General features: G+C 38.7%; 1 protein-coding gene across 3 annotated transcripts; it reads left to right on the top strand.

Moving 5' to 3' along the window:
- The first annotated feature begins 935 nt into the window (after positions 1-935).
- Positions 936-22,316, top strand: LOC142158029 (ly6/PLAUR domain-containing protein 2-like). Of its 3 annotated transcripts, XM_075211608.1 has the most exons (5): positions 938-1,026; positions 3,399-3,524; positions 3,886-3,959; positions 12,355-12,483; positions 21,856-22,316. In XM_075211608.1, exons 3-5 carry the CDS (start codon positions 3,956-3,958, stop codon positions 22,098-22,100), a joined length of 378 nt encoding a protein of 125 aa, XP_075067709.1. In that variant the 5' UTR covers positions 938-1,026; positions 3,399-3,524; positions 3,886-3,955; the 3' UTR covers positions 22,101-22,316. The 3 variants fall into 3 exon arrangements, with proteins under 3 accessions (XP_075067708.1, XP_075067709.1, XP_075067710.1); XM_075211609.1 differs by lacking the exon at positions 3,399-3,524 and having other exon boundaries at positions 939-1,026; XM_075211607.1 differs by lacking the exons at positions 3,399-3,524; positions 3,886-3,959 and having other exon boundaries at positions 936-1,026.
- The last annotated feature ends 2,984 nt before the right edge of the window (positions 22,317-25,300 follow it).

Here is a 25,300-nt window from a genome sequence, read left to right as displayed (position 1 = left end):
CACTGAGTCACATAAAATCACTCATTCAGTGTTTTTGCTTTTGTCTGCGTGCCCCCACCCTGAGCACTGATCTCTGACGTAGAGTCAGCAGGCAGAAGCTTCTTCCCTCTCCCATGACCCTAGAGATGGGCTCTAGGGTCAAAACCCAGCACCATGATCCTAACCTGATAAGATGCAGCGCCCAAGGAGAGGGAGGGGCGTCTAGGACACCATGGGTGTGGGTAGAACTGTACAAGAGGCATTAAATGTGTTTGGCATCACTAGGGGTGGCAGTAAGCATTCCTCTCCAGGTCTCCATGTCACTAAAGTAACAATGTTATAATTTGCTCATCACCCCTCATACAAGGGGCACACAAGAGCCCTTAGCACTAGACCAGAGGTTCATTTATTTACCCCGTGCGAGGGAACAGGTAGGTTTAAAGCCCCATCACATCTACCATAAGGGCTATAGTACTAGTGGCTACGGGCTGCCAACCAACACACTGGATTCTAATCCAGGACCAGGGTTACGGCCACAGGTGTCTGTTTAGCACTCCCAGGACCCCTTCAGATGTGATGATATATGGTCCTCACACTGTCCATCTTCTGAAACCACAGAGTGTCACGGTGGGTATTAAGGGGGACACAGACACCCCAATGTTTACCAATTTCTGAAAGCAAGTGGACAATACCAGTATGTTTTCTGACGCTGCCTGGCAGAATCATCAATAAAGATGATGTTCTGGTCGGTGAGGCTGACTAGGTCAGACTCCAACTATAGGACATTTTGCACTTGTATTTTTCCAACATGTCGCTATTTCAATCTATATCACACAGTAGCAGGTTGTTCTCAGTGAAGGAACCTGTTTTTCCTGCCACAGACTGACCTGGTAGCTCCCAGATTGTGTAATAATAATGTATATATTAATGGATATATAAGGTTCTCTGGGACATGTGGATCTACAGCCACAGATACGACTATACGACACTTCAGGATGAAAGTTTTGTTAGGATCTCTTTTGGCTGCGGCCATTTGCATAGAGTTTGGTAAGAGACCTATTTTCTATTTTCCTTAAATATATCATTAACAGTCACAGGTAAATGTGCAAATATATTACTTATATTTACATTTATGGTCAGACAGTGTGCGGTGAATCCTGACTATTTAGTTCCTTCGCTATTTATGCCTTCTTGAAAATTGCAGAGTCTGAACCATAGTCAATTAGAATATTGCATTAATTTTAAGTATTTTATTTGTAAACACAGTATATGTAGTACAGAGTAAAAAACTGCTTCACCTACGTGATTTCATTATTGCTAATAAAATGTTCTTTTTCTTTTGCAATCATGTAGCGTATGGGATAACACAACGTAAATGGCTGTATCATATAGCAATCAAGTAGATATTTGCTTTCATTAGCCTAATTTATTCTAGATTAATTGGGCAACAATTAATTCAGTAATTGAACTGGGTTACACAAGGTAAGACCTTACAATTGTGCCTTGAAGAGGGAGTAAGAGACAATGTGACCCTTCTGTCTGTTATATACGTCCCGATTCTCTTCCTGTTACGGTTACATTAATATCTCACTGAGTTGCGACTAACTATATATAATGTTGTATACAAAATCCTTTATAACCCAGAGTTACCAACCATCAGTACAGGCTATGTAATGAGGAGAATGAGGATAGTTTAACAATTTGATTTTAGCTGACTTCTCTGCTCCCACCAACCAGCAGGGAAGGATCCGTTCTAGGTGCTATAACCGTTTCTGTTCTCAGGTCGGCAACTTGAAATTGTTTAAACTCGAAGAATGTAGTGGAGGTTTAGGAGCAATGGCGGATGGGATGATTAGGGGGGTATTCTTTTGAACTGCAGAGACCCCAAGCATAGGAAAACACATTTATGCAAGTTTGGGGAATAACGGCAGGTAAAAATAATGTTTATCTGGAGATATCCTTTATAGAGGAATCTTTGGTTTTACCATACAATTTACAGTGCACCATCCAAGGCTCCGACCTTACTCCTGTTGTCAATGTGGAGGTGTTGCAGTCGGTCTTTAACCGAAATACTGATCTGGGTAATTGTACAAAACTGGTTGCTATGGGACACAGTATCTTATTTTACAAAATCACCTGTGCTCAAGTTTTTAAAAATGCCCCTTAACAGTGTATTTTTTTGTTGTTTTCTTTACTATATTAAATAGTCTCTATTCTGACCATTTATTTGGCTAATAAGTGTGTCACTTATTGGTGCACTAAATGATATGAACCAGACCCAGTATGCAGTCAGCCTCCACTCTTCAATGTGGGAAACACACATTGACTTATATCACTGATTGACAGCGAAAGAATAGGGGGTTACAGGTGAGGTTTTTTCCTGTTGTTCCCATATTCCTCCTCTAGTCCTGCTGTTAGTATAGAGGCACTGTGGAAGGAAAGGCATACAGGTGGCACAGCGATGGGTCCTATGTTAGCACAGAGCATCCCTGTGTAAAACAAATTTATTGATGCTGATAATAATTCCTACCAAATTTTAGAGTGACAACATTAAATAAACAGCATGGTTTAAATTTAGTTCTTGCATCCTATACAAAGTACAAGTTGACTTATATATCAGATCTACTAATAACCACAATATAGATGTAAAGTTTCATTAGTTTAATAAAGGTTTTGGAGATAAATTTGTGATCAATTTTGCACTCACACAATGCATATACTGTTATTAACAGCTCTTTTATATAGGGCAACTTATGTTATATTCTTTAAGGGTCATTTAAAGTGCAAAAGTGTGGATCTGCAACTACACCTGTTTATCAATCAACTTGGAACTGCCCCTGCAAGTTACACCTGGAAGACAACTTCCTGTCCTTTCACTCTACAGTTACTGTGTTTCCATGACTTTACATACCTTACTGAAGAATCATCTTTTCCAAAAGGTTTATTAGAAAAGTGTAAATTTTGCTCGACACAATCATTATGTGATATTCTTTTATGCACTTCCCTGCAAAGCAGATATAGGAGTGAAGACATAAGTCTGCACTCAGTTAATCCCATATTATACAGGATACCAGCTGCATGGCAATGCCCATATATGTATACAAAACAAAAAGACAGTTGTCGGCCCTTATCCTTTACACTGCATATCTGTGTGTATCTAAACAATGAAAACATGAGGTATTGGTTCATATTTAAAGCCTGCATCCCGGCGTCAAGGGCACCACATTATATGCAAGGATCTAGCAAGGGCTGTCTTGTAAGTCACCCGAAAAAAGGCCTTAAATAGGCCAGAAAGACAACTGCCAATACAACATAAGACAGTTTAATAATTTACTTTGATTTATCCCTTCCTTCTAGATTATGAATTATTGTGTGTCCCTCTCTTTTGTTCCACATTTTTATAATTGTTTAATATGCAGGATCAAGGTTATATTGATGCCATATATGTTGCTCATGAAAAAGTAATACAAATATTTATAATGGAGATGGGTGAAATTGCAGCAAAGCTTTCCATGAATCGAGGTGCACAGAGGAGTGAAGTTCAGGTGATATAATCTTCGATTTCTACTTTTGCTTCGCAATTCCACACTATGAGCCTATTTTACAGTTAGGAGTAAATCCAGTTCAAAGGGTCAATATTTGCACCTAAGCAACACTGAGTTGGCTGCAGGAGAGCAAATTTAAAATGTTTAGACTGTATTTGCATTGGGAGAAGGACGTGTTCTAGTTCAACTTTAAATCGCAGCATAAAATAAACCTACCCAGTGTTTGTGAGCTCCATGCCGCAGTGTTTTCCCTGCACCCCTGGCATCGTAGCATGGTTTGTCAGTTACAAGTTTGTAAATTTAGCTGGGCTTCCTCCTATGTCTATATAGTGCCCTAGAACTGTAAATTTGAATTTTGCAGAATGAATAGAGTTGGTCGGATGACATTCAATTCATACTGGGAACACTAAAGACCAAATACCGGTGGTAAAATGCGTGAGCCTCCAGGGCTAAATGCGTAATGAGGTGAAAAGTTTCTGGCGCAATTTTGAAAATTTTGATAACCTGTCATTTACAATTTGGAATTCTTCCATTTTTCTATAAATATATAGTCACCATATCTGTAGATTCCCAGACAGAATTCAGAATTAATCTGGAATTTTGTAATATTTATTTTTATGCAAATAAAAATGGTTATGAGTTACATATTTATTATACAAATTGAAAGCAGTAATTCCAAAGCAAATGCTTTGTTTTTTTTTTTAAATTTATATTTTAATTAATTGTTATATCCTATTTTTTTTTATAAATTCTTCTGAACACCAATAATATATACAGTTCTCAGTTTCAGTGTGTAAAGCTATAAATAGGACGTATTTTAGGTATCTCTCCCATTCAGAACAAGTGTCTTCATAACAATATCTGAGTTTGGCTATAGTCAGAATATTCTTAGAAGATTCCCGGTTCGCTCTATGAAGGGTTCGGAGGGTGGGTTACAGGAAACTACTTCTAGGAAATTGCTTACGCGTCTTTTTTATTTCTGCACTTTCATTGGGCAAAATACATCCCTATCTTTTGAAAAGTACTTCTAAGGACTTTGCTCGTTTATACAAATGAAAAAGAGTGAGATCTCTAAGACTGGAGCAACAATAAGAGAGGTGAGTATAACCACTGGTCCTTTCATGTGAAATTACTATGATGATTATTAGTATTATTATCTTTTATTTATAGAACGCCACAAAGTTCTGTATGGCGGTAGCACATAGGTAAAAAGTTCACGAAAATATACATAGCAGAAGCAGAACTAAAAAGTGCGAGTAACAGATACAAGTAATAATACAAGAAAGGTAACATAATTAAAGTCATATTACATAGAGCAATTCCATGTCAATTACAAGGATGGCGAGGTAGCCAATGGTGACAAGGGAGGGGTAGGAATCAAGGGGGTGGGTGAAGGAAGGAACAAGAGGAAGGAGGGGCCTGCTCCTGATAGCTTACAATCTAAAAGGGAGGGGTTAAGTGGAGGAACGAGTGGGTGACATGTTGAGGGAAAATAGGAGGGGGATCTGTAATTTTAATAATAAATAGAGTATGTGTTCATTTATTGGATGTCTTTAAGGATATTTTGTTTCTGACATATATTGTATCTGGATTTTAACAGGAATATCATAGTGCTCTATCTTTGGTATGTACATAGTATTTCTTCATTATTTAATAATTGCACCTGTGTTTTGTAGTTGGAGCGAGATGTCTAATAATATTATACAGAGAAATGTTAGATTACATGTCTCTGAGATCTGCACACCAGCTGCCTGTCCTTATATAATCTTACAGAGCTGTCTACTGCTGATTCATCACACAGCATCACATGTGTCATCATAATAACTGTGCATGATTGAGAACAAATTGTCCTTAATTAAAATTAGCCACTGCGCTGCGCCCAGGGAGAACGCACCTCGCCTGGCACGGCCAGCTGCCCTCTCCCCATGTAACCACCCAGCCCAAATAACAGTAACAGCTGGTTAGCAGTTGTATGTGTATATATGAGAGGGAAGTTATATTTCTCTTTGGATTGGACCATTAATAAGGAGTTGGCCGTGAGTTAGTTGGTGTTGGTGTAGACACCTGTTCAGCCTAGAACTGTGGCTCGATCTGTGAAGATGTGGAAACATCACCAAAGATTTATTACAGTTCAACCTCCGACTACTTTAGTAGCACATATTTTAATCAAGTAAACGTTTCCATTGTCACCGTGAATACTGCACGGTTTAGCTTCATGTATGACTTACATTAATCAATAGAACACGAAGACTCTTAACATGTCATTCTTGTGTTTGTGGAGGCCTTTATTACATTGCTCGGAGCCTAGATAAGTTATTCTCCACTGAAGTGCAACATGGAGGCGCCTAACGCCTCCATGTTAAACGTATAGGACCAGACCCTAGGACCGCCAGCTCCAAGTAGCTGCAAAACCTTTTGCAGAGTTGAAATCTCCAGGTGCCTCTTCATACAGCACGGAGCACTCCTGAAATTGTGCCCTCTCCACTTATGTATCGTTTTGGTTTTTTTTGGTTTTTAACTTTCATGTATTTATGGATTCTTAGATTAAGGTGACCTGCGTCATTATCCCCATTGCTCTATTAATATGGTACATCCAGGCCCGTCGAGAGGGGGGGGCGGGTACTAATTACCCGGATCCGGGCATGCCAGGGGGCCCGTCCGGGCCCTCACAGACGATATTTTTTTGTCTTTTCTTTTTTTTTTACTTTATTTTTTTTAACTTAATTTTTATAATCTATTTTTCTATATATTTTTTTGCGCGCGGGGGAGGGGGGGGCCCTGGCACCACGATCATGTTAGTATACAAAAACTCACATGATTGCGGGGCTGGCGTCTCTCTTCCCTCCTCCATTTGCACTGAATGTCGGCTGTGACGTGATGATGTCACGCCCGACATTCAGTGAGGAGCGGCGCAGAGAGGACCAAGACAGATAAGAGAAGACAGAACAGAAGAAAAGAAAAGAGATGAAAGAAGCCAATACAAAGGTAGGTAAAAGAACGGAGGAAAGCAGAAAGCCACAGGGTGATGAAGGGGGGGGGGGGGAAGGCACAGGGTGATGAAGAAGAGGAGGGGGAGAGAGAAAGGCACAGGGTGAGGAAGAAGGGGAGGGAGAAAGGCACAGGATGATGAAGAAGAGGAGGGGGAGAGAGAGGCACAGGGTGATGAGGAGGGGGGGAGAAAGGCACAGGGTGATGAAGAAGAAGAGGGGGCAGAGAGAGAGAAAGGCACAGGGTGAAGAAGAGGGGTGAAGAGAAAGGCAAAGGGTGGTGAAGAAGAGGGGTGGAGAGAAAGGTACAGGGTGATGAAGTAGAGGGGGAGCAGCATGGCAGAGTGTGAAGAGGGGCAAAAGCAGCATGGCACAGTGTGATGAAGGGGGGTCAGCTGTAGGTGGGAAAAGCAGCAAGGAGGGCACAGTGTTTATGGGGGCATAGCATGGTTGTGATGAAGGGGCACAGTAATGTGTATGATGGCACAGGGAGCTTTTGGCAATGTAGTGTATGTGAGGTAGGTGGAGGCTAATTAATGGGTGCTATTTTGTTTGTGGGGTGATGGTGGGGCAATGTAGTAGTGGGGACTATTAATTTAAGATGGGGAGGTTTGGGGGCTATTGAATGTGGGGGTGAGTTTGGGGAGAATGAGGTCTCTTTATTAAATGTGACTATGAATTATTTAATGGCAGTGATGGTTGCCGGAAATAGGTATATTTATGAGATGTAAATAACATTAATTTATTGCTGGGGCTGTTTGCAGGGAGAGAAATATGTTAATTTATTAAATGGGAATACTATTATTTTAATGTTGGGACTGGAGGAAGGCTTAATAATTAATCATGTGTACTATTGATTTAATGCCGGGGCTGGTTGGAATTTTTTTTCCAAATAGGGTCCCCAACATTCCAGGACTCAGACAAGCCGCCACTAAAAAAAACAGCAGCCATAGGTGGTGAAAGTGACAAGAACAGGTAGGAGAGAGCAGGACAGTCTGTGAAATGATGTGATTCTAGTGGGACAATCCTAATTTTTGATGACTGCTCTGCCCAATGTAAGGAGCAGGCCCAAACTGTGAACACTTTATATATATACACTGCATTCTTTCTATACTACACAATGGTGCTAGATGTCCTGAAAGTCAGGAGTGCTGGGACATATGTCACACTCCGGCAAATTCAGGGTCTATGGCTTTTCACCTGCTAGCCACGCCCCAATTGTGCATAGTCACGCCCCAATGGTATGACCATACACACTTCTATTTTTTTTTACCATGCTCAACTACAAGGGGGGGGCATGAAGTTGTTATTTATGGGACCCTGAATTCCTCTTGGCAGCCCTGGGTACATCCGTAATGCATTTAGTTTGTCTCCAAGTTTATTGAGACTTTTTGCATTTATTTTGGTTGGGAGGAGTTATTTGTAAGCTCTAAAGTTTGGCTCTGAGGCACTATGGCAGTGATAGGCAACTGATACACTTCGGGCGGGGGGGGGGGGCATGAATTCTCAGTATAACCTTAAAACAATACATTTAATAAAAGAAAGAGACACCTATCTGTATTAACATATCAGCAGGTATTATACACACATGTTACACACTGTAGCAAACATCTGACAATAGAGCAAGAAGGAGCTGGGGACCGCAGGGGAAGACTCAGAGGGCCTCTTCAGTTGTGCAGTTATTTGTACATGCTTCACTCCAAGAACTGCTTTGAAAGTGCACCACCTTGTGGAGGGGTATGTATTGCTAGCTTTATTTTCAGTGAAATAGAGTTTAAGGTTCTGAAGAAGTTGGAGTTTAATGTTGGGGTTGGATTAAAAGACCATTCAGGAGCAAGGGGTTTAGGGAGTTGGTTAGGTAATTGGACTGTTATCAACCCATAGAATGTCGTGTAACTTTGTTTTGGTTGTTGTGACCGGATGGATCTTCTATGCCACCATGTTTGTTGTGTTGCTGGGGACCGGCTGGGCTTGCCTTGCCACCATCCCCTTTATTTCTCCCAAATATGCCGTCTAACCACAGTAGGAGGGGCTTTTCCTGCTGCCACCATCAATCTCCTTAGTGGCACCTAGAACCATGTCCTTCAGGGTAACTCTCGTTGCTAGTGTACCCACTTGCTGGTAGACTTGACCTTTTGCCTTCAGATCAGAGTTGCTGTGGATGGTTCCTCCTGGCCTATTACACTGGCCATAGTTGCTGGTAGCGGGCAGAGAGCTGGTACTGGATGCTGGGTTCCAACCTCAGAACAGCCGGATAACGGATTAGATTTGGTCTAATTGGTAGGTCACAGGAATTACAGCAGGTAAGTAGTCTTCAAAGCAGGATCTTGAAGCAGTGATGTTTTATTAGTTGAAGTGTCCTAATAAGGACAGTTACACCAGTTTGTTGCACTTGTGATCTCCAGAAAGGTACAGATGGAATAATGATACATTACATGGTCAAACAGTGCTCCTTTTATACATATTCTGACATACATGTTAGCAGGGGGTAATACCACCCCCTGATCCTAGATGGCACTGCAAAGACTGATATATTACATACTAGATATTTAGTATCCGGATGCAGTATGTTCTCCAAATGTGCATTTAAATGCAGTGCAAAGTTAACAAAACTTACACCAATCTGATATCCTAAATCACATTGTTCAGAGGTTTCCTTTCACTTTAACTAGGCAAGGTAACAGGTAACGACTCGCTGCTGTGCTTTTAGGCTAAAATGACATGTTGGTCACTTCACATGAAAATAATTAATTAACATGAGGCTTCCTTTAGAAAGTTAAACAAAATCCAATTTCCTCCCCTGGCACTGTCTCACAAATAAATAGATTTCCTATACAGAAGTACAACACAGTATAAAAAATCAGTACATTTGCAATGATATACAGTGGTGTCCTGCACTCCTAATTAAAACAGATATCTACAATAAGTTATTTCTACGTCATCCAGCCACAAATAAGTTATTTATAAGTGATCCAGCCTCACTTATATTTTGTAATGTCCACTAATTTACCAAAAATAAGTCCACCTTTTTATCTTTCATAATGATGTGACTCCGCAAAATGGAGTCTTGATTCTGAAAACTGAAACGCATTAGTGCAACTCCTCCGTACATTGGTCGCAACTCCCCCACTCCACCGTTTCTGCCACCCTAAAAATGAGGATATTTAAACAGACACACAAAAAAAAATTATTGGTACTGTGTATGTACCTATGTCTTTTTAAAGTAGTCAATTATGGTCATTTACACACTGCACACTGCAAAATTCATTACTTTTACACTTCCATTTGGTCTGCAGTAACCCAAAAGAAAATGTTAATTAATGCAAATAGACAGATGCAACTTCATATAATATAGACGGGACTCCAATAAATTAGAGTAAAAAATTCAGCCGGAGGGTCAATCAGCAATCAGCCTATCAGAAGTGTATCATTGTATATTGTGCACTAGTCCTCCAGTTGTACACAATATGTCTGGATTTACGTATATGTCCTTGCTGTACACGGCCTACGCTTGCCCATCCCGATTCCACCTGTTCAAATTGTAGAAAGACGAAAGTCGGCAGCACGAAAAAGTCTACATACGGATGTATTCGTATGGTTTGTTGGTGCTCATACACAGTACATGAATCAATACAGTCTACTCTACATGAGCCCCATTATAACTAACAATTATTTGTTTATACAAATTCCATCTATATGTCTCCTTTCCTTGATACTATTAATAAGTGAATTGTTCAACAGATCAGATCTTCATTGGCCTTTTCCAGTTTCACCTATCCATAGCTATCTCGTATCTATGTTTACCTGTCCATATTTATGGTGTATAAATGTTCTCCTATCCATAGCTATGTTTTTTCTGTGTTCCATATCGATGTTGTATCTATGTTCATCTACCTTGTTCCAGATTTGGCTGTAAAATTTTGCAAGCGAGCGTTATCATATGGAATTTGGCCTTAAAAGTTCTTAGTCCTAAACCCATCAATATGTGGGATTCACATAAATAATTTGGGTCTGAAGATCCTTGTAGATAAATCACTTTTTGTTTGCAATACCTTGCAAATCACTGGCATGCACTCATTCACAAAACTACAACTCCCAGAGTGCCTTTGGGAAGTTCATTGCAAAGTTAGTCAGCATTTTTGGGTGGGCAAACTACAACTACAGCCCCAGGCTGCACACTAGTGCCCCAGACTGCACTAGAAGCATGCAGAGACAGTTAGTTACTGCAACAAATTACAAAAAGCCAGCAAAAACACAGGCATTGTGGTGCCAGAATTTACTAGAAGGCAACAGGAAATGCTCGGGGGGATGGGGAGGGACTAAAAATGGACTCTTGGAAGCTAGTGGGTTGTGGATGCTTGCTGTGAGGTGTGCTATGTGACTTCTACCTAAGTTAATGGAGGATCTTCCCAAAAGGAGTCATTGAGTTCTGCTGCTGTACTCTTGCCCTGAGGGGTGTTTGCGGCCACAGTTCCAGATTTAAAAATCAGCTCAGAAGGAAGCATCTTTGGTGTAAAGGAAAAGACCCAGCTTGCCACTGCCAATCAGATGTCGTCAGGACTCATATGAAGACAGATAAGTTTATTGCTTATTTTGCTTTGTATGTTCAAGGTATAAACGTGAAATAAGTGAGACATCAGGCTGTGTTATTAAAACCCCTGACAGGGAGTGTAATATTGCTATTGAGATGTTATGGTACTTTTTGAAGGAAGAGTTTATTCCAGCCAAATCTGCAGTATTTAATGTTATCTGCAAGCTGACGAAGTGAGCTAGGGAAATAGAGAGCCATCATTTGTCACAAGAGTTTGTTTATATTACATCAGAAGTTTGATCCTATTGTGAAACTGCCTAAAATGGTTGCTGAGGAGAGAATTGCAAGTTGTTAAAGTTTACAGTTGCTGGGAGAGATCTGCTTATTCAATTAGACGGATTACTTAGTGAAGATTGTGTTCCTTACATTGCAAATCATTTATTGTGCATAATTGTTGTTGTTTACACTGAGCTTGGGAGTCTTGCATACATCAAGTCGATTACTGATTTCATCTTGTACAAGTAAATAAGTTTTGTGTATCCAGTTTAAACTTCGCATTAATCTGTGGATTACAATTTACTACTGGGGGTTCTGTTTATTGTAAGTGACCCTAATCTTCAGTCATTTCTTCTGAAGCATCTAAGGTGATCACTTTGGATTAATACTTGTTGCATTTCTACTGATTTTTGTGTGATAAGCATAATCTGTATAATTTCACTAAAAGTCATTGTGATTGATTTGTCTAGGCAATCTGCTACAGCAGCACGTAGTGTAATAGTCTAATTAACCTGTTAGCAGTTACCTTCCAAAAGTATTTATCCAGTGAAACCAATTTCACTGAAGCACTAGTGCCTAACTTCAAAGTGAGATATATTTATTTAATGTCCTATGTGTTGTATGATTTATGATAGCATATTGTTGAAACGAGATTCATAAAATGTTATTTATATTATGACATGTTGACTAACATTGCAAGTTTAAGGTCTAGTGGTATTACTTCCCTACATTACCGCTGCTTATCTGTCGTTGTGGTAAAACCTTACATCACAAGTTAAGAAAATAAACCCACAAGTTTATGCAGTTTTATCACTGTGTTTAATTCCAACACTACTGGGGGGACCTTTGCCTCTCTACCATACCACCAGGCCTGAGGAATCCTATCTTACATTAGTTCTGGAGTGCCAACCATCCAACTATGTTGTCCTTTTCTTATTGTCATTATTTTTAACTTTGATATAGCGCCAACGTATAGCATAGAGCTTTACACATATCCTCCTCTGCTACATGTAATACTCTTTCTTCTTCTTTGCAGTTCAGGGGTTGTCTTGTTTCACCTGTGACACTGCAACTACCAGCCGTGAATGTAACCGAATGACCAACTGCTCAGCCCTCAACTCGCTCTTTGCTGTGTGTAAAACAACTATCATGTCCCCGGATGTGGGTAAGACACCACCAGCATCTCTTAAGTCACTAGTCACTCTAGACGCCCTCGGTCTGCTCTACCGAATAGGTGCCGCCTCCTGCGTGGAACTGCAAGACCAGTTTGTTATGACAAAAACATAATAAAAGTTGTTTTAGTGTTTTTAAATAATATAGCATTAGACATATTACATATTATATAGGTTATGTTACAGCACTACATTTTTATATTTCACTGATGTCATTGACACAACAGATATTGCGATACTACAAGTACTGCTACAATACATGATAAATAGGCACTCTATGCCAAAGCATGGGGCAGTGTTAACGCTAGTGGGTCATAAACATCTTAATACATACAAAAACACCTATTTCCATCAGCAATAGGATTTTTCGAATAGAAACAGATAACTAACAGTTTTCAAAGGCATTGGCACATTTTAAAATCTGAAGTGATGATCTAAAAGAGGTGTTGGAGGATAGAATCGCCATGACTTGGCGTAGATCACAAAATTTGAAGGACCGTATGGTACATAGTACTCTATCACCGGTAAGAAGGAATACTACTCAGAAATTAGAGGGTTTTTTTTAAATGTGGAACCTGTTGAGCCTGTCAGTTCTTGTTCCAAACCAAGGAATATAGTGACCGATACTCCATGACTTGCAGAATAGAAGGTTTCTTAAATTGTAATTCTATAAATATCATCCATTGCTTGACCTGCCCGTGTATTTTACATTATGTCGGTATGACCAGTAGACCACTTAAGAGAAGAATTTTGGAACACGTGGGAAAAATTAGAAGGGCCCAACGAGACAAATATAACTTTAAACAGCTGACAACAGCTAAGCATTTTTTAAAATGCCACAATGGGAACCCTATAGGGCTCAGAGCGTTTGCGATGGAACAGATTAAGATGGGTCTAAGGGGAGGTGATCTCAATCATGAATTATTAAAGAGAGAATCAAACAGGATCTTTCTTATAGATAATGTGGCCCCGAGGGGCTTGAATGACTATAATAATTTCATGATATTCTTATAAATGAGATTGTTTTGTCTAACTACTGCTCTCTGAAGCCATTAGTTATGGAGACTTCTGGCTTCAGAACTTAGATCGAGACAAAATATGATATAAGTCCATTATAATAGACCCAACATAATGAAGTGATTATAATCATTAAATTTGATTTAATACATAATATTTTTTTATATATAGGACTTTTCAGCTTGGCATATTAAACTCGACTTTTAGGTGTATATGTGACGTTTCTCTAGGTCTAAACTTAGGGACCTTTACTATCCAATTAGGGATCACTATTATTCACTAATATACTATATTAGAGGAGTACAATATATGATATATATTTTCGTGTATTATTAATAAAACAATTTTTTCACGTTTCTTTGGGCACAATAATATCATTAGTTTTTTATTAGTGAATTTGGCTCAGCGGTATTTCTAACAAATAATGTAAGATTCAAACTCACATAATATGTATAATTTCACATATAATGTAAATATATGGTGTACATTTGAAGGTTGACTGTTATGCATACAATCCTATGTTGCAGTGGTCAATAGATGTCTTTCATACTTACCTTAATTAAAGTAATGGGCTTATGAAACATAATAGAAATTTACTAATCAATGTTAGAACCACTTATCTATAGGCATTATGAGGATTAGAATACCCTTAGAAATTATCATAAGTAGATGATAATTGTCATCACTAATGCTACTCATTTTCGCCAGTTAAGGAACTGCAGGATAAAATAACTATACATCCTCGTTTCTATGCTAAAACGATTTGGATACATGTAATAATCGTTTACATTCCTTTTATTTAAGTCAAGCAAGGAGAAAGCTAGGGTTATACGTCACAGTATCCACGTCTGGTACTTCCTCCTCCCCCTACCCTCTCACCGTAGGAGTCCCGCAGGGCTCTGTTCTTGGCCCTCTACTCTTTTCGCTCTATACTTCCTCCCTTGGTGCTCTCATCTCCTCCTTCGGTCTTCATTATCACCTTTATGCTGACGACATTCAACTCTATATCTCCTCTCCTGATCTTTCCTCCACCCTCCTCGCTCGGGTATCTGACTGCCTCTCCGCCATCTCCTCCTGGATGTCCGAGCGCTTTCTCAAAATTAATATCTCTAAAACTGAACTCATTGTCTTTCCTCCGCCCAGACTCCCATCTCACGATGACCTCTCTATTGTCGTCAACCACACCATACACTGGCTCCCCTTCTCCTACAGAATCCTTTTCAAACTCCTCACCACCACTTACGAACGACCGCCGCCTCTCCTCCACCCTTATCACCTCTTCCCACTCCAGAATCCAAGACTTTTCTCGTGCAGCCCCCTTCTCTGGAACGACCTCCCTCGTTCCATCCATCTATCTCCTACTCTGTGCCCCTTCAAACGTGCACTCAAAACTTACCTCTTCCTCAAAGCCTACCAACCATCTACTTAACCCCCATCTCCTCCCTTTAGCTCATCACTCCCTTCTCTCCTCTTGCCTCAACTGGCTCCTCTTGTGCCTGGTCTGTTTACCCTCCCCTAGGATGTAAGCTCGTATGAGCAGGGCCCCCTCCCCTCCTGTCTCCATACCTGTTCTTCCGCCCCGTCTTTACTGCATATGACTAGCCGGAGTTTCTGAAGTATTGGTACTTTTTGTTCATTGTTCTGTATGGTTTCACCCTGTATAGTCTACTGTTAGTACTGTGTGCGGCGCTGCGGATACCTTGTGGCGCCTAACAAATAAATTATAATAATACTGATAGAGAGTCCATACCCTAGCAAAGACGAGATCTGGTACCTAACGTCAGTAGGGGGCGGACACCACATTATTGATAAGCTGACATTCTTGTCAATCTACTACAGGATATAGTAGTTGCTAAGTGTGACGTGTAAAGAAGGTGGAGCTATATACTATAAAGGTCTGATCTAGAGGCTCCGTCTGGTTGCCTTGAAAAAGTTTGATAGCGAAACGCGCATCGGCGGTATAGCGCGCCGCTCAACTAACAACGAAATTAATATAGACACTAATACTCGATACTAGAACCTCCTTATGCTTACTAGCTGCGTTAGCCTTCCTCCCGATAATTGGCTATATCAATATAATAGAAAGTGGTAGAGTTATTTCAGGTGGAATCGTAGATTGAGAAACTTGGGCTCCAACACACTATACCAATTAGGGAGCTATATATAAGATTTGCACTTATAGGTAGATTGGAAAACCTAATGCAGGATTTACTAATTTTATGGACATAATCTGTCTCAGTTTAGATTTGATAAAAATCTAATGTCACCATATGTTCTGAAATGAACGGTATGGACAGCTGTTCTCTTTTATATATTTACCTATAAAAGGAGGTGTAACATCTATATATATAATTCAAGCGGCGGGCTAGGGTGGTGAATAATTTTATTTTATTATATATCAACAAAGTTTATAAGTATTAATGTTTAGACTTTGAGTGCCCCAAGAACACGTTTCTTCTTTTGCTCTTCCAATTGAAATAATTGATACATATGTGTGGGTGCACCTGTCCTCCAAGATCAAGTTATTATCAAAACTGGTATAATCCACATATAGATTAAAAATAATAAATTAGGAGGATTTGTCTACCCGATGCGAAATATATTCACTTATAGAACTATTCCTAATGTTTACATATTACTTTTCTTATATCAGCAGAGCTCCATGCAGTTTTGATAAAGGATTGAGAGATTATCACATGTCTAAATCTCTTACTACTCTCCTTCCAGCTTGCGAATCTATACCAGACCATTATCAGGGACGCTAGGACAGGTGCTCACTATTAATCTGCACCGATTTAGAGCATCTCCATATGTATAGCAAATTGGAGAATAATATATATATATATCACTTTATGATCATATAGCTTATTTATAATCTAGGCTACAGTTCATAAGCTCTATTTTTGCCCATTACCCACCACATCTTGATGTACTACTAACCTATCCAGCGGTGGTTACTGAAGGGTTAACTTATTTTAAATCTATTTTTCTATCCTTCTATGTGTTTTTATCTCTATATTTCGCCAAGTATTTACATGTGTTATAATAAAGGCATTTGCCCTGTTACATATGATATACTGACTATTTAAATTTTGGAAACCAGAGTGCCCTCGCTCTTTGAGCTACAACTTTCTCTGCTCCCCTTCCTTTCTTATATCAGCACAGGATCTTCTCTTTGGGTTTAAAAGATATCCTGAAATAATTTCGAACGCATTAAATAAATTTAACAGATGGCAGCCTTCAGCATCAGTACAGATCTATTTAAGAGAAAAGAAAAAAGACAAGGAAATATAGATTCTGACCTTTTTTCAGATACTTTGGAAGGACATGGTTCCGCAAAGGGATGGTCACAATTACTGCCTGAATTAAAAAACATTATGTTTACAGAAACTAAATCTTTCTGGAACAGAACCATGTTCAATAACTACTTAAAGCAACATATGGTACAAAGAGGCTTAAGACCTAAGTTATATCCAGCCTTTGATCTACATAATGAGCAATTAAAGAAAACATGGGAAGGAGTCCTAACCAACTGTTCCAATGAACTCATGAATATTCTTATAGAACATGATAGTAGTTTACTAGATAGATATTCCCAAGAAATTACATCACTTAGTGAAGAATTGCAACAATATGAGGGTTTGGACCAATTACAGAAATCCTATGACAAGTTAAAACAAGAGGTAGACCAATTGGAAAAGATGATTATTGAGAAGAAGCGTAATTAATTTACAAGGGACAGGAATGATTATAAAAAAAAAAAAGGTTTTCAGATGGGACATACATACTACAACAGAAAAATCCACACCGGGTTATAGTACCTCAGAGATTGAATCCTCAGAGAGTGAAACCACTGAGGTCTCCCCAAGATCCGGGGGGGGAATATTCTAATAGAATTTTTTAGGACACTCTCTCAGACGCAGAGAAGGAGGTGGAGGTACAAATATAAACAGATACGAAGAGGGGGTAAGGTATTTGGAGCCAAAAAAAAGGAAAAATATGGAGAAACAGTAGCTTCAGACATATCAACAGCTCCCCAGAAGGACAACAGAAGGGTACGTTATTAGAAGATGACATGAGGATCATCAATTTATCAGATAAGACCCTTGATATCCATCAGATTTCTCTATTAAGCAAAGTGTTATCCTTTTTCCCTACCCAACACCTCAATAGATTTGATTGGGAAAAGGATTTGATGCTATTCTCTAGAAAGTTACTGTTAAAAAAATATTTTATTAATAAACCAAGAGAACAAGCCACCACAACCAAAATGTATCTGAACCCTGATGTACCACAATTTGATTCAGCTGAGGAATTTCAGGCTTTACAAATATTAGACGAACTGGACAATTCACAATACCTTACTGATCCTGAAACTGAAATTACTGATAGATTACCAGTACTTAAAAGTAGGAGATCAACATTCTTGCCGGATATATCTATTTGTCCACAAGTTAAAACATATAGAGACTTAGTATCTAAGGATCTTGATTCTCTATTTCATCAAACCAATTGTCAATGGAATAGGAATAGCAATCTTACTCCAAAAGAAATGAAGGCACTAAGAGAGATTGTTAGATGGGATTATGTGACAATAAAACCGTCCGACAAGGGGGGTAACATAGTACTGTGGCCACGTACTAAATACGTTAATAAAATCTATCGTCCGCTTAACAATAGGGAATGCTATCAACGTCTTATTTTTAATCCAACAGCTAATTATCAAACCCAATATAATAAACTTATTGAACAAGCCTTTTCTATGGGGATAATATCTCAATCGGACTACAATTTTCTTCAAAAATATAACCCGAAAATAGCAACATTCTATGTCCTACCCAGAGTTCATAAAGACGAATGTAACCCGCCAGGAAGGCCTATAGTCTCAGGCATAGGGAGCCTTACTGAAAATGCCAGCAGATTTGTAGATAGACATCTAAGACACTATGTAACAAGCTTGGACTCCTATGTCAGAGACACATCAGATGTATTAACAAAACTGGACAACATTCTTGACAAGGAAACAACAAGACTGGCTTCCTATGATGTAGAGTCTCTATTCAAATAAAGGACATAGTCAAGGCATAGATGCTGTGAGATATTTTTTGGAAATGGGACAGAATGATGACTTTAGTGATTTTATTCTCTCGTTACTGAAATTTGTATTATCTAACAACTATTTTATATTTGAAGAGAAGTTCTACTTACAAATTAGAGGGACAGCAATGGGCAGCGCATGTGCGCCTTCCTATGCAAATTTATTTCTGGAATGTGGGAAAGGGAATCTGTCTTCACAGAGATGAACATACGATATACTAGCCACATACAAATTTGGCTTCGCTACATAGATGACATATTCATCTTGTGGGACGGTGAGGAGACCCTTTTTCAAAGAGTTTACCAACATTCTCAACACCAATGATTTGAATCTCAGGTTAATATCAGAAATTCATAAACATAGAATTAACTTCTTGGATTTGATGATATCAAAAACAATTGAAGGAAAACTTGTTACGGATATTTACCGTAAAAAAACAGCCACCAATAATTTGTTGTATTCCACCAGTTCACATTTTCCAGCGTTGATACGAGGGATACCAAAGAGTAAACTATTAAGAACAAGACGTAACTGCTCAGAGGATAGCACTTATCATGCAAGAGCTGATGAATTGAAAAACCGTCTGAAATGCACATGAACTATACGCAATGCTGAGAGATCTGTACAGAGGAGGCAAAGGGAAACTCTGATATATCCATCCCCGAAGTCTAAAGATACTGTTTCTAAAGTTCGGATGATAGGAACGTTCTGTTCCAAATTTAAACAGATAACTAACATTTTTCAAAGGCATTGGCACATTTTAAAATCTGATGATGATCTAAAAGAGGTGTTGGAGGATAGAATCGCCATGACTTGGCATAGATCGCGAAATTTGAAGGACCGTATGGTACACAGTACACTACCACCGGAAAGAAGGAAAACTATTCAGAAATTAGAGGGTTTTTTTAAATGTGGAACCTGTCGAGCCTGTCGGTTTGTGTTCCAAACCAAGGAATATAGTGACCGGTACTCCAGGACTTGGAGAATAGAAGGTTTTCTTAAATTGTAATTCTATAAATATCATCTATTGCTTGACCTGCCCGTGTAATTTACATTATGTTTGTATGATTGGTAGACCATTTAAGAGAAGAATTTTGGAACACGTGAGAAATATTAGAAGGGCCCAAAGAGACAAATATAAGTTTAAACAGCTGACAACAGCTAAGCATTATTTAAAATGCCACAATGGGAACCCTATAGGGCTCAGAGCATTTGCGATGGAACAGATTAAGATGGGTCTAAGGGGAGGTGATCTCAATCATGAATTATTAAAGAGAGAATCAAAAAGGATCTTTCTTATGGATAGTGTGGCCCGAGGGGCTTGAATGACTATAATAATTTCATGATATTCTTATAAATGAGATTGTTTTGTCTAACTACTGCTCTCTGAAGCCATTAATTATGGAGACTTCTGGCTTCAGAACTTAGATTGAGACAAAATACGATATAAGTCCATTATAATAGACCCAACATAATGAGGTGATTATAATCATTAAATTTGATTAAATACATAATATTTTTTTATATATAGGACTTTTCAGCTTAGCATATTAAACTTGACTAATCTTAGGGACCTTTACTTGTTAATATTAACACTGTTCAATTAGGGATCACTATTATTCACTAATATACTATATTAGAGGAGTACAATATATGATATATATTTTCGTGTATTATTCATAAAACAATTTTTTCACGTTTTTTTGGGCACAATAATATCATTAGTTTTTTATTAGTGAATTTGGCTCAGCGGTATTTCTAACAAATAATGTAAGATCCAAACTCACATAATATGTATAATTTCACATATAATGTAAATATATGGTGTACATTTGAAGGTTGACTGTTATCCATACAATCCTATGTTGCAGTGGTCAATAGATGTCTGTCATACTTACCTTAATTAAAGTAATGGGCTTATGAAACATAATAGAAATTTACTAATCAATGTTAGATCCACTTATCTATAGGCATTATGAGGATTAGAATACCCTTAGAAATTATCACAAGTGGATGATAATTGCCATCGCTAACACTACTCATTTTCACCAGTAAAGGAACTGCAGGATAAAATAACTATACATCCTCGTTTCTATGCTAAAATGATTTGGATACATGTAATGATCGTTTACATTCCTTTTATTTAATTCAAGCAAGGAGAAAGCTATGATTATACGTCACAGAACGATAGAGAGTCCATACCCTATCAAAGACGAGATCTGGTACCTAACGTCAGTAGGAGGCGGACACCGCATTATTGATAGGCTGGCATTCATATCTGTTTACTACAGTATATAGTAGTTGCTAATACACGTTGCTAAGTGTGACGTGTAAAGAAGGTGGAGCTATATACTATAAAGGTCTGATCTAAAGACTCCGTCTGGTTGCCTTGAAAAAGTTTGATAGCGAAACGCGCGTCGGCGGTATAGCGCACCGCTTAACTAACAACGAAATTAATATAGATACTAATATTCGATACTAGAACCTCCTTATGCTTACTAGCTGCGTTAGCCTTCCTCCCGATTACTGGCTATATCAATATAATAGAAAGTGGTATATATAGACCTACAAATTGTCTTAGCCAGTCTGAGAGTTATTTCAGGTGGAACCCTAGATTGAGAAACTTTGGCTCCAACACACTATACCAATTAGGAGCAATATATAAGGTTTGCACTTATAGGTAGATTGGAAAACCTAATGCAGGATTTACTCATTTTAAGAACATAATCTGTCTCAGTTTAGATGGGATAAAAACCTAATGTCACCATATGTTCTGAAACGAACGGTATGGACAGCTGTTCTCTTCTATATATTTACCTATAAAAGGAGGTGTAACATATCTATATATATAATTTAAGCGGCGCGCTCGGATGGTGAATAACTTTTGGGGGGAGGGTGAGGGTGGCAAGAGAAAAACACATATTTATTTCTAATGGTCCTGTACTGAATTTTTTTTTTTTTTGCTTAATCAACATTTTTGTATTTCACTGATGTCATTGACACAACAGATATTGCAATACTACAAGTACTGCTACAATACATGATAAATAGGCACTCTATGCCAAAGCATGGGGAAGTGTTAACGCTGGTGGATAATAAACATCTTAATACATACAAAAACACCTATTTCCTTCAGCAATAGGATTTTTCGCCCTTTGATTAATTGATCCCTTTAACGCAAATAAACTTTATGCTTCTGTGCACAGTTCCTCTTCCCCAATGTCCGTCTAATATCTGCCGTATATTGCAGGTTTTCCATTCAAAGGGGATGAAAGTGTGGTCCGGCAATGTGCTCAGACCTGCATCCCTACCGGCCAGAACTGGATTGGAATTACCAAGAAAATTATATGCTGCAATTTAGACTTCTGCAACCGGCAAGGGATTAATGGGACCTCGAGCACCAGCTGTACAGACAGCGCAGAAGCAACAGCGACATTCAGCTTTGTAACCACATTCGTTTCTGTGCTGGCCGCTCTCTCCTATGCGGCCTTGTAAGCGGAGTACAGAGGAATGAATTTCTTCCAGTCTGATGTTATTGTTACATGAACACTAAACATGTGACCATCAGAGACAGATACAATGTATGCAATGTACAATACAGAAAGCAGAAGCATTATATGATAATACACTGCGTCAATACATTCATATTGTCTTTGTCTGATGCTCCAGTATGATCTATAAGTATCAAATAAATGCTACTGGTTCTGTCAATTACGAATGTTGAATTATTTTCAGGAATTATTTTGTGTAATATAAAACTCTTATGTCCCAACATTCCTAATTCAGAAATAGGGAGAAAATTAGCCACTGCCCCACATCCACCCCGGCCACGCCTACCAAAAAACAGAAACGCCCCAATTTTGAAGACCACACCCTCGTTGCCTGCATGGAATCAGGACCTTAGTATGTATAACTTATATTTAAATCCCTTAAGGGGACTGAAAATACCTTTGACTTCTAGGACTCCATAATGAGTAGCTCTTTATTATTTTAATATTAATTATTTGCACTTTAATAATTGTATCACCTCTCCTGCAGAATACTGCACTGTTCCAACCAGAACAGATTACAATGTAAGACTGTAGTAAATTTGATCCATCTACTTCATTGCGTTGAAGCCCCGTGAGGGTGTGAACGAGGGAGTGTGGGGGAGTTTTTATTTTTAATAAAGCATTTTTTTCACAGTGTTTGTATATTTATTTCACTGTATTTTTTTTACAGGTGCACTACAGATCCCAGCCTGTCCTGGATTCCAGGTCATGCTGGTGCTTGCAGTTCTACAAGTACCAGCATAACCAGAGATTGCTGAGACCTGTAGTGCACAATCAAAAATACTGATTTAACCCTTTATAACTTACTACCCCACACCCATCGCCCCAGGAATGTTTGCGAAGGACCCCAGTGCTTTCAGCTCTTGCATGTTTTAGTGGTGGCCCTGATTGCCTTAAAGAATTCAGCCCCGTGCTGAACAGGTTGGGGCTATCTGACATTATGACTGGGGGTCCTGTGTTATAGAGTCACCAGCCCAACCTGTAATAGCCTAGTGCAGGTAGTGTTTTTTTGGGGGGATCCCATACTGTTTGTGCACCTGAAATTGCTGCTGACAGCTTACGATATGAGCTCTAGTGCTGGTAGTTCTTTCGGGTGGGTAAGGGGGCATGCTATTTTTTGTTTAAAATTATTCATTTATTTATTTTATATTGTACATTAAAACACCCGTCATCACCATTAACTTGATAATGATGACTGACGTATCTACCTGATGTTGACACACTTAAAGCATATCATACACTTTAAATGTATCTTCTTTTTTTTTTGGACACATTTTACATCTGCATTTATGGTGTAAAATATGTCCAAATCTACGTGAGGACCTTGGGAAGTAAAAGTGTATGAATGAAACCAGTGTATTATTATTATTAATAATAATAATTGATACAGTATATCAACCTCCATCTCTATAGTGACAGAACCGCAGGAATCCCATGGCTGTAATCAGTATTATCTATACATTAGCACTGTGTGTCTTGGGGAACCCCAGAGTCTAGAATCCCAGGGATATGCTATTTGTGGGTTGGGGGTGTCGAAGTCAGCAAATTGGATAAAGTCATTTCAATTAAAGTCGAGCAAACTTGGTCGTCTTTGTCTGAAAAGATGCGCACGGTACGCTACGGCGTACAAGGGCGTACGCATCCACTACACGTGGCAGCAACAGTAATTGGTCTTTTATCATACATTCGCACAAACACGCATACTTATAAAATAGTACACATTAATGGTAATTGCAACACATAGTTATGTCGAGATATAGTAGTATTTATATGTTATATCAGAGTTACATGCATATTAGTGGAATACACAGAACGGGTTGAAGGAATAACATCATGAGTGGTATCATAATGAACCTTGTTACATATCCTACTGTTTGGTTCACTCTGCAATGGAATCACAGAGTGCATACACAAGTAATGAATGATAGGGAATTATGAACTACTTAAGACTAAGGAATCTTGGCGGGAAGAGCAGAGCATACCCCCTGCAGAGATGACCCCCTCCTTTGGATTCCTTAGGATGAACCAGCCAATGATTGACAACCCCTTGGACATTCCTGAGACCTGGACCAATAGATGCAAGCTATACCATCTTCATTGTATTACTGTATTTGATTGTATATAAGCAGCAGCTTGTGATCCAGAGTGCAGACATCTTGTCCCCAGACTTCAGGATTGAATGACCACTGGATCCAGAGCGCCTGCGATAAGCAACGGCTGTATTTACTATTACTTCGCTTGAGCATATTATTCTACTTATTGCGAATAAATCTCTGCTTTGGAAACACAAATCGAGGTTCGACAATCGTTATTGGTTAGCGACAATACGCACATAACAGGGAGTTGGGATTTATAGAACTTTTTTTGTAGGGAATTGAATATTTCTTGAAATTGATTTTATTTCAAGAAGAATGAACCAATTTGTTGCCATTTGAAACACTGGAAAGATGTTGCACAGCGCGGCTGATTTAAGAACATTGATTTTTTGTGCAAAATATGTGCTCAGACATTATCTTATATCTATCTAGTGCCAGTTATAAGGTGAAAGTGGCTAATTGGTTGCTGGAGTTCAGGTCACCTAATGCAGTAAATAAGCCGTAATGTGTGATATTGCAACAATAAGTCTCACCCAGTGACTAACAGCTCATACAATAAACCTGATGTGGTAACATAACAAGACAGATTGCAGTTGTCATCTCACCACTACACCCTATAGATCTGTAAAAACTGCCTTGTCATCCAACCTACACTTTCTACAGACATTGTAACCAGTTATTAGCAACATTTCATTTGTTTGATAGAAATACTGTAAGAGTAACAGAATTGCCTGGAAATAAATCCTATATAGAGCAGTGCTATATTTCAATTAATATATGTGCTTTTTTTTATACTTAAAAGTGTTAATATAGAAGCTACTATATAGAAGTCTACTAAGAAACAAAGTATAATTTGAGCCTCATTGGCCCCGTGATCTACTAAAACGGTTTCTGTATAGTTGAGCAAATATTTTAAAATTCAATTAGAGACTTATTTGCAAATTTGATTATGAAATGCTCTGAAATCCATGAGTCGTGGATCTGCCAATGAAAATTTAATTTCTAACAGTCCTTTATGAGATTGCCAAATTTCTGTCTCTACAAGGAT

This window comes from Mixophyes fleayi, chromosome 5, assembly GCF_038048845.1.
Source record: "Mixophyes fleayi isolate aMixFle1 chromosome 5, aMixFle1.hap1, whole genome shotgun sequence".
Classification (NCBI taxonomy): domain Eukaryota; kingdom Metazoa; phylum Chordata; class Amphibia; order Anura; family Limnodynastidae; genus Mixophyes; species Mixophyes fleayi.
This window is presented reverse-complemented; position numbering and strand designations above follow the sequence as displayed.

Coding starts and splice junctions, on each gene's coding strand:
- LOC142158029 (XM_075211607.1), top strand. CDS start 975: ATGAAAGTTTTGTTAGGATCTCTTTTGGCTGCGGCCATTTGCATAGAG. Junction 1,027..12,354: donor GGCCATTTGCATAGAGTTTG/GTAAGAGACCTA, acceptor TCTTCTTTGCAG/TTCAGGGGTTGTCTTGTTTC. Junction 12,484..21,855: donor TATCATGTCCCCGGATGTGG/GTAAGACACCAC, acceptor CGTATATTGCAG/GTTTTCCATTCAAAGGGGAT.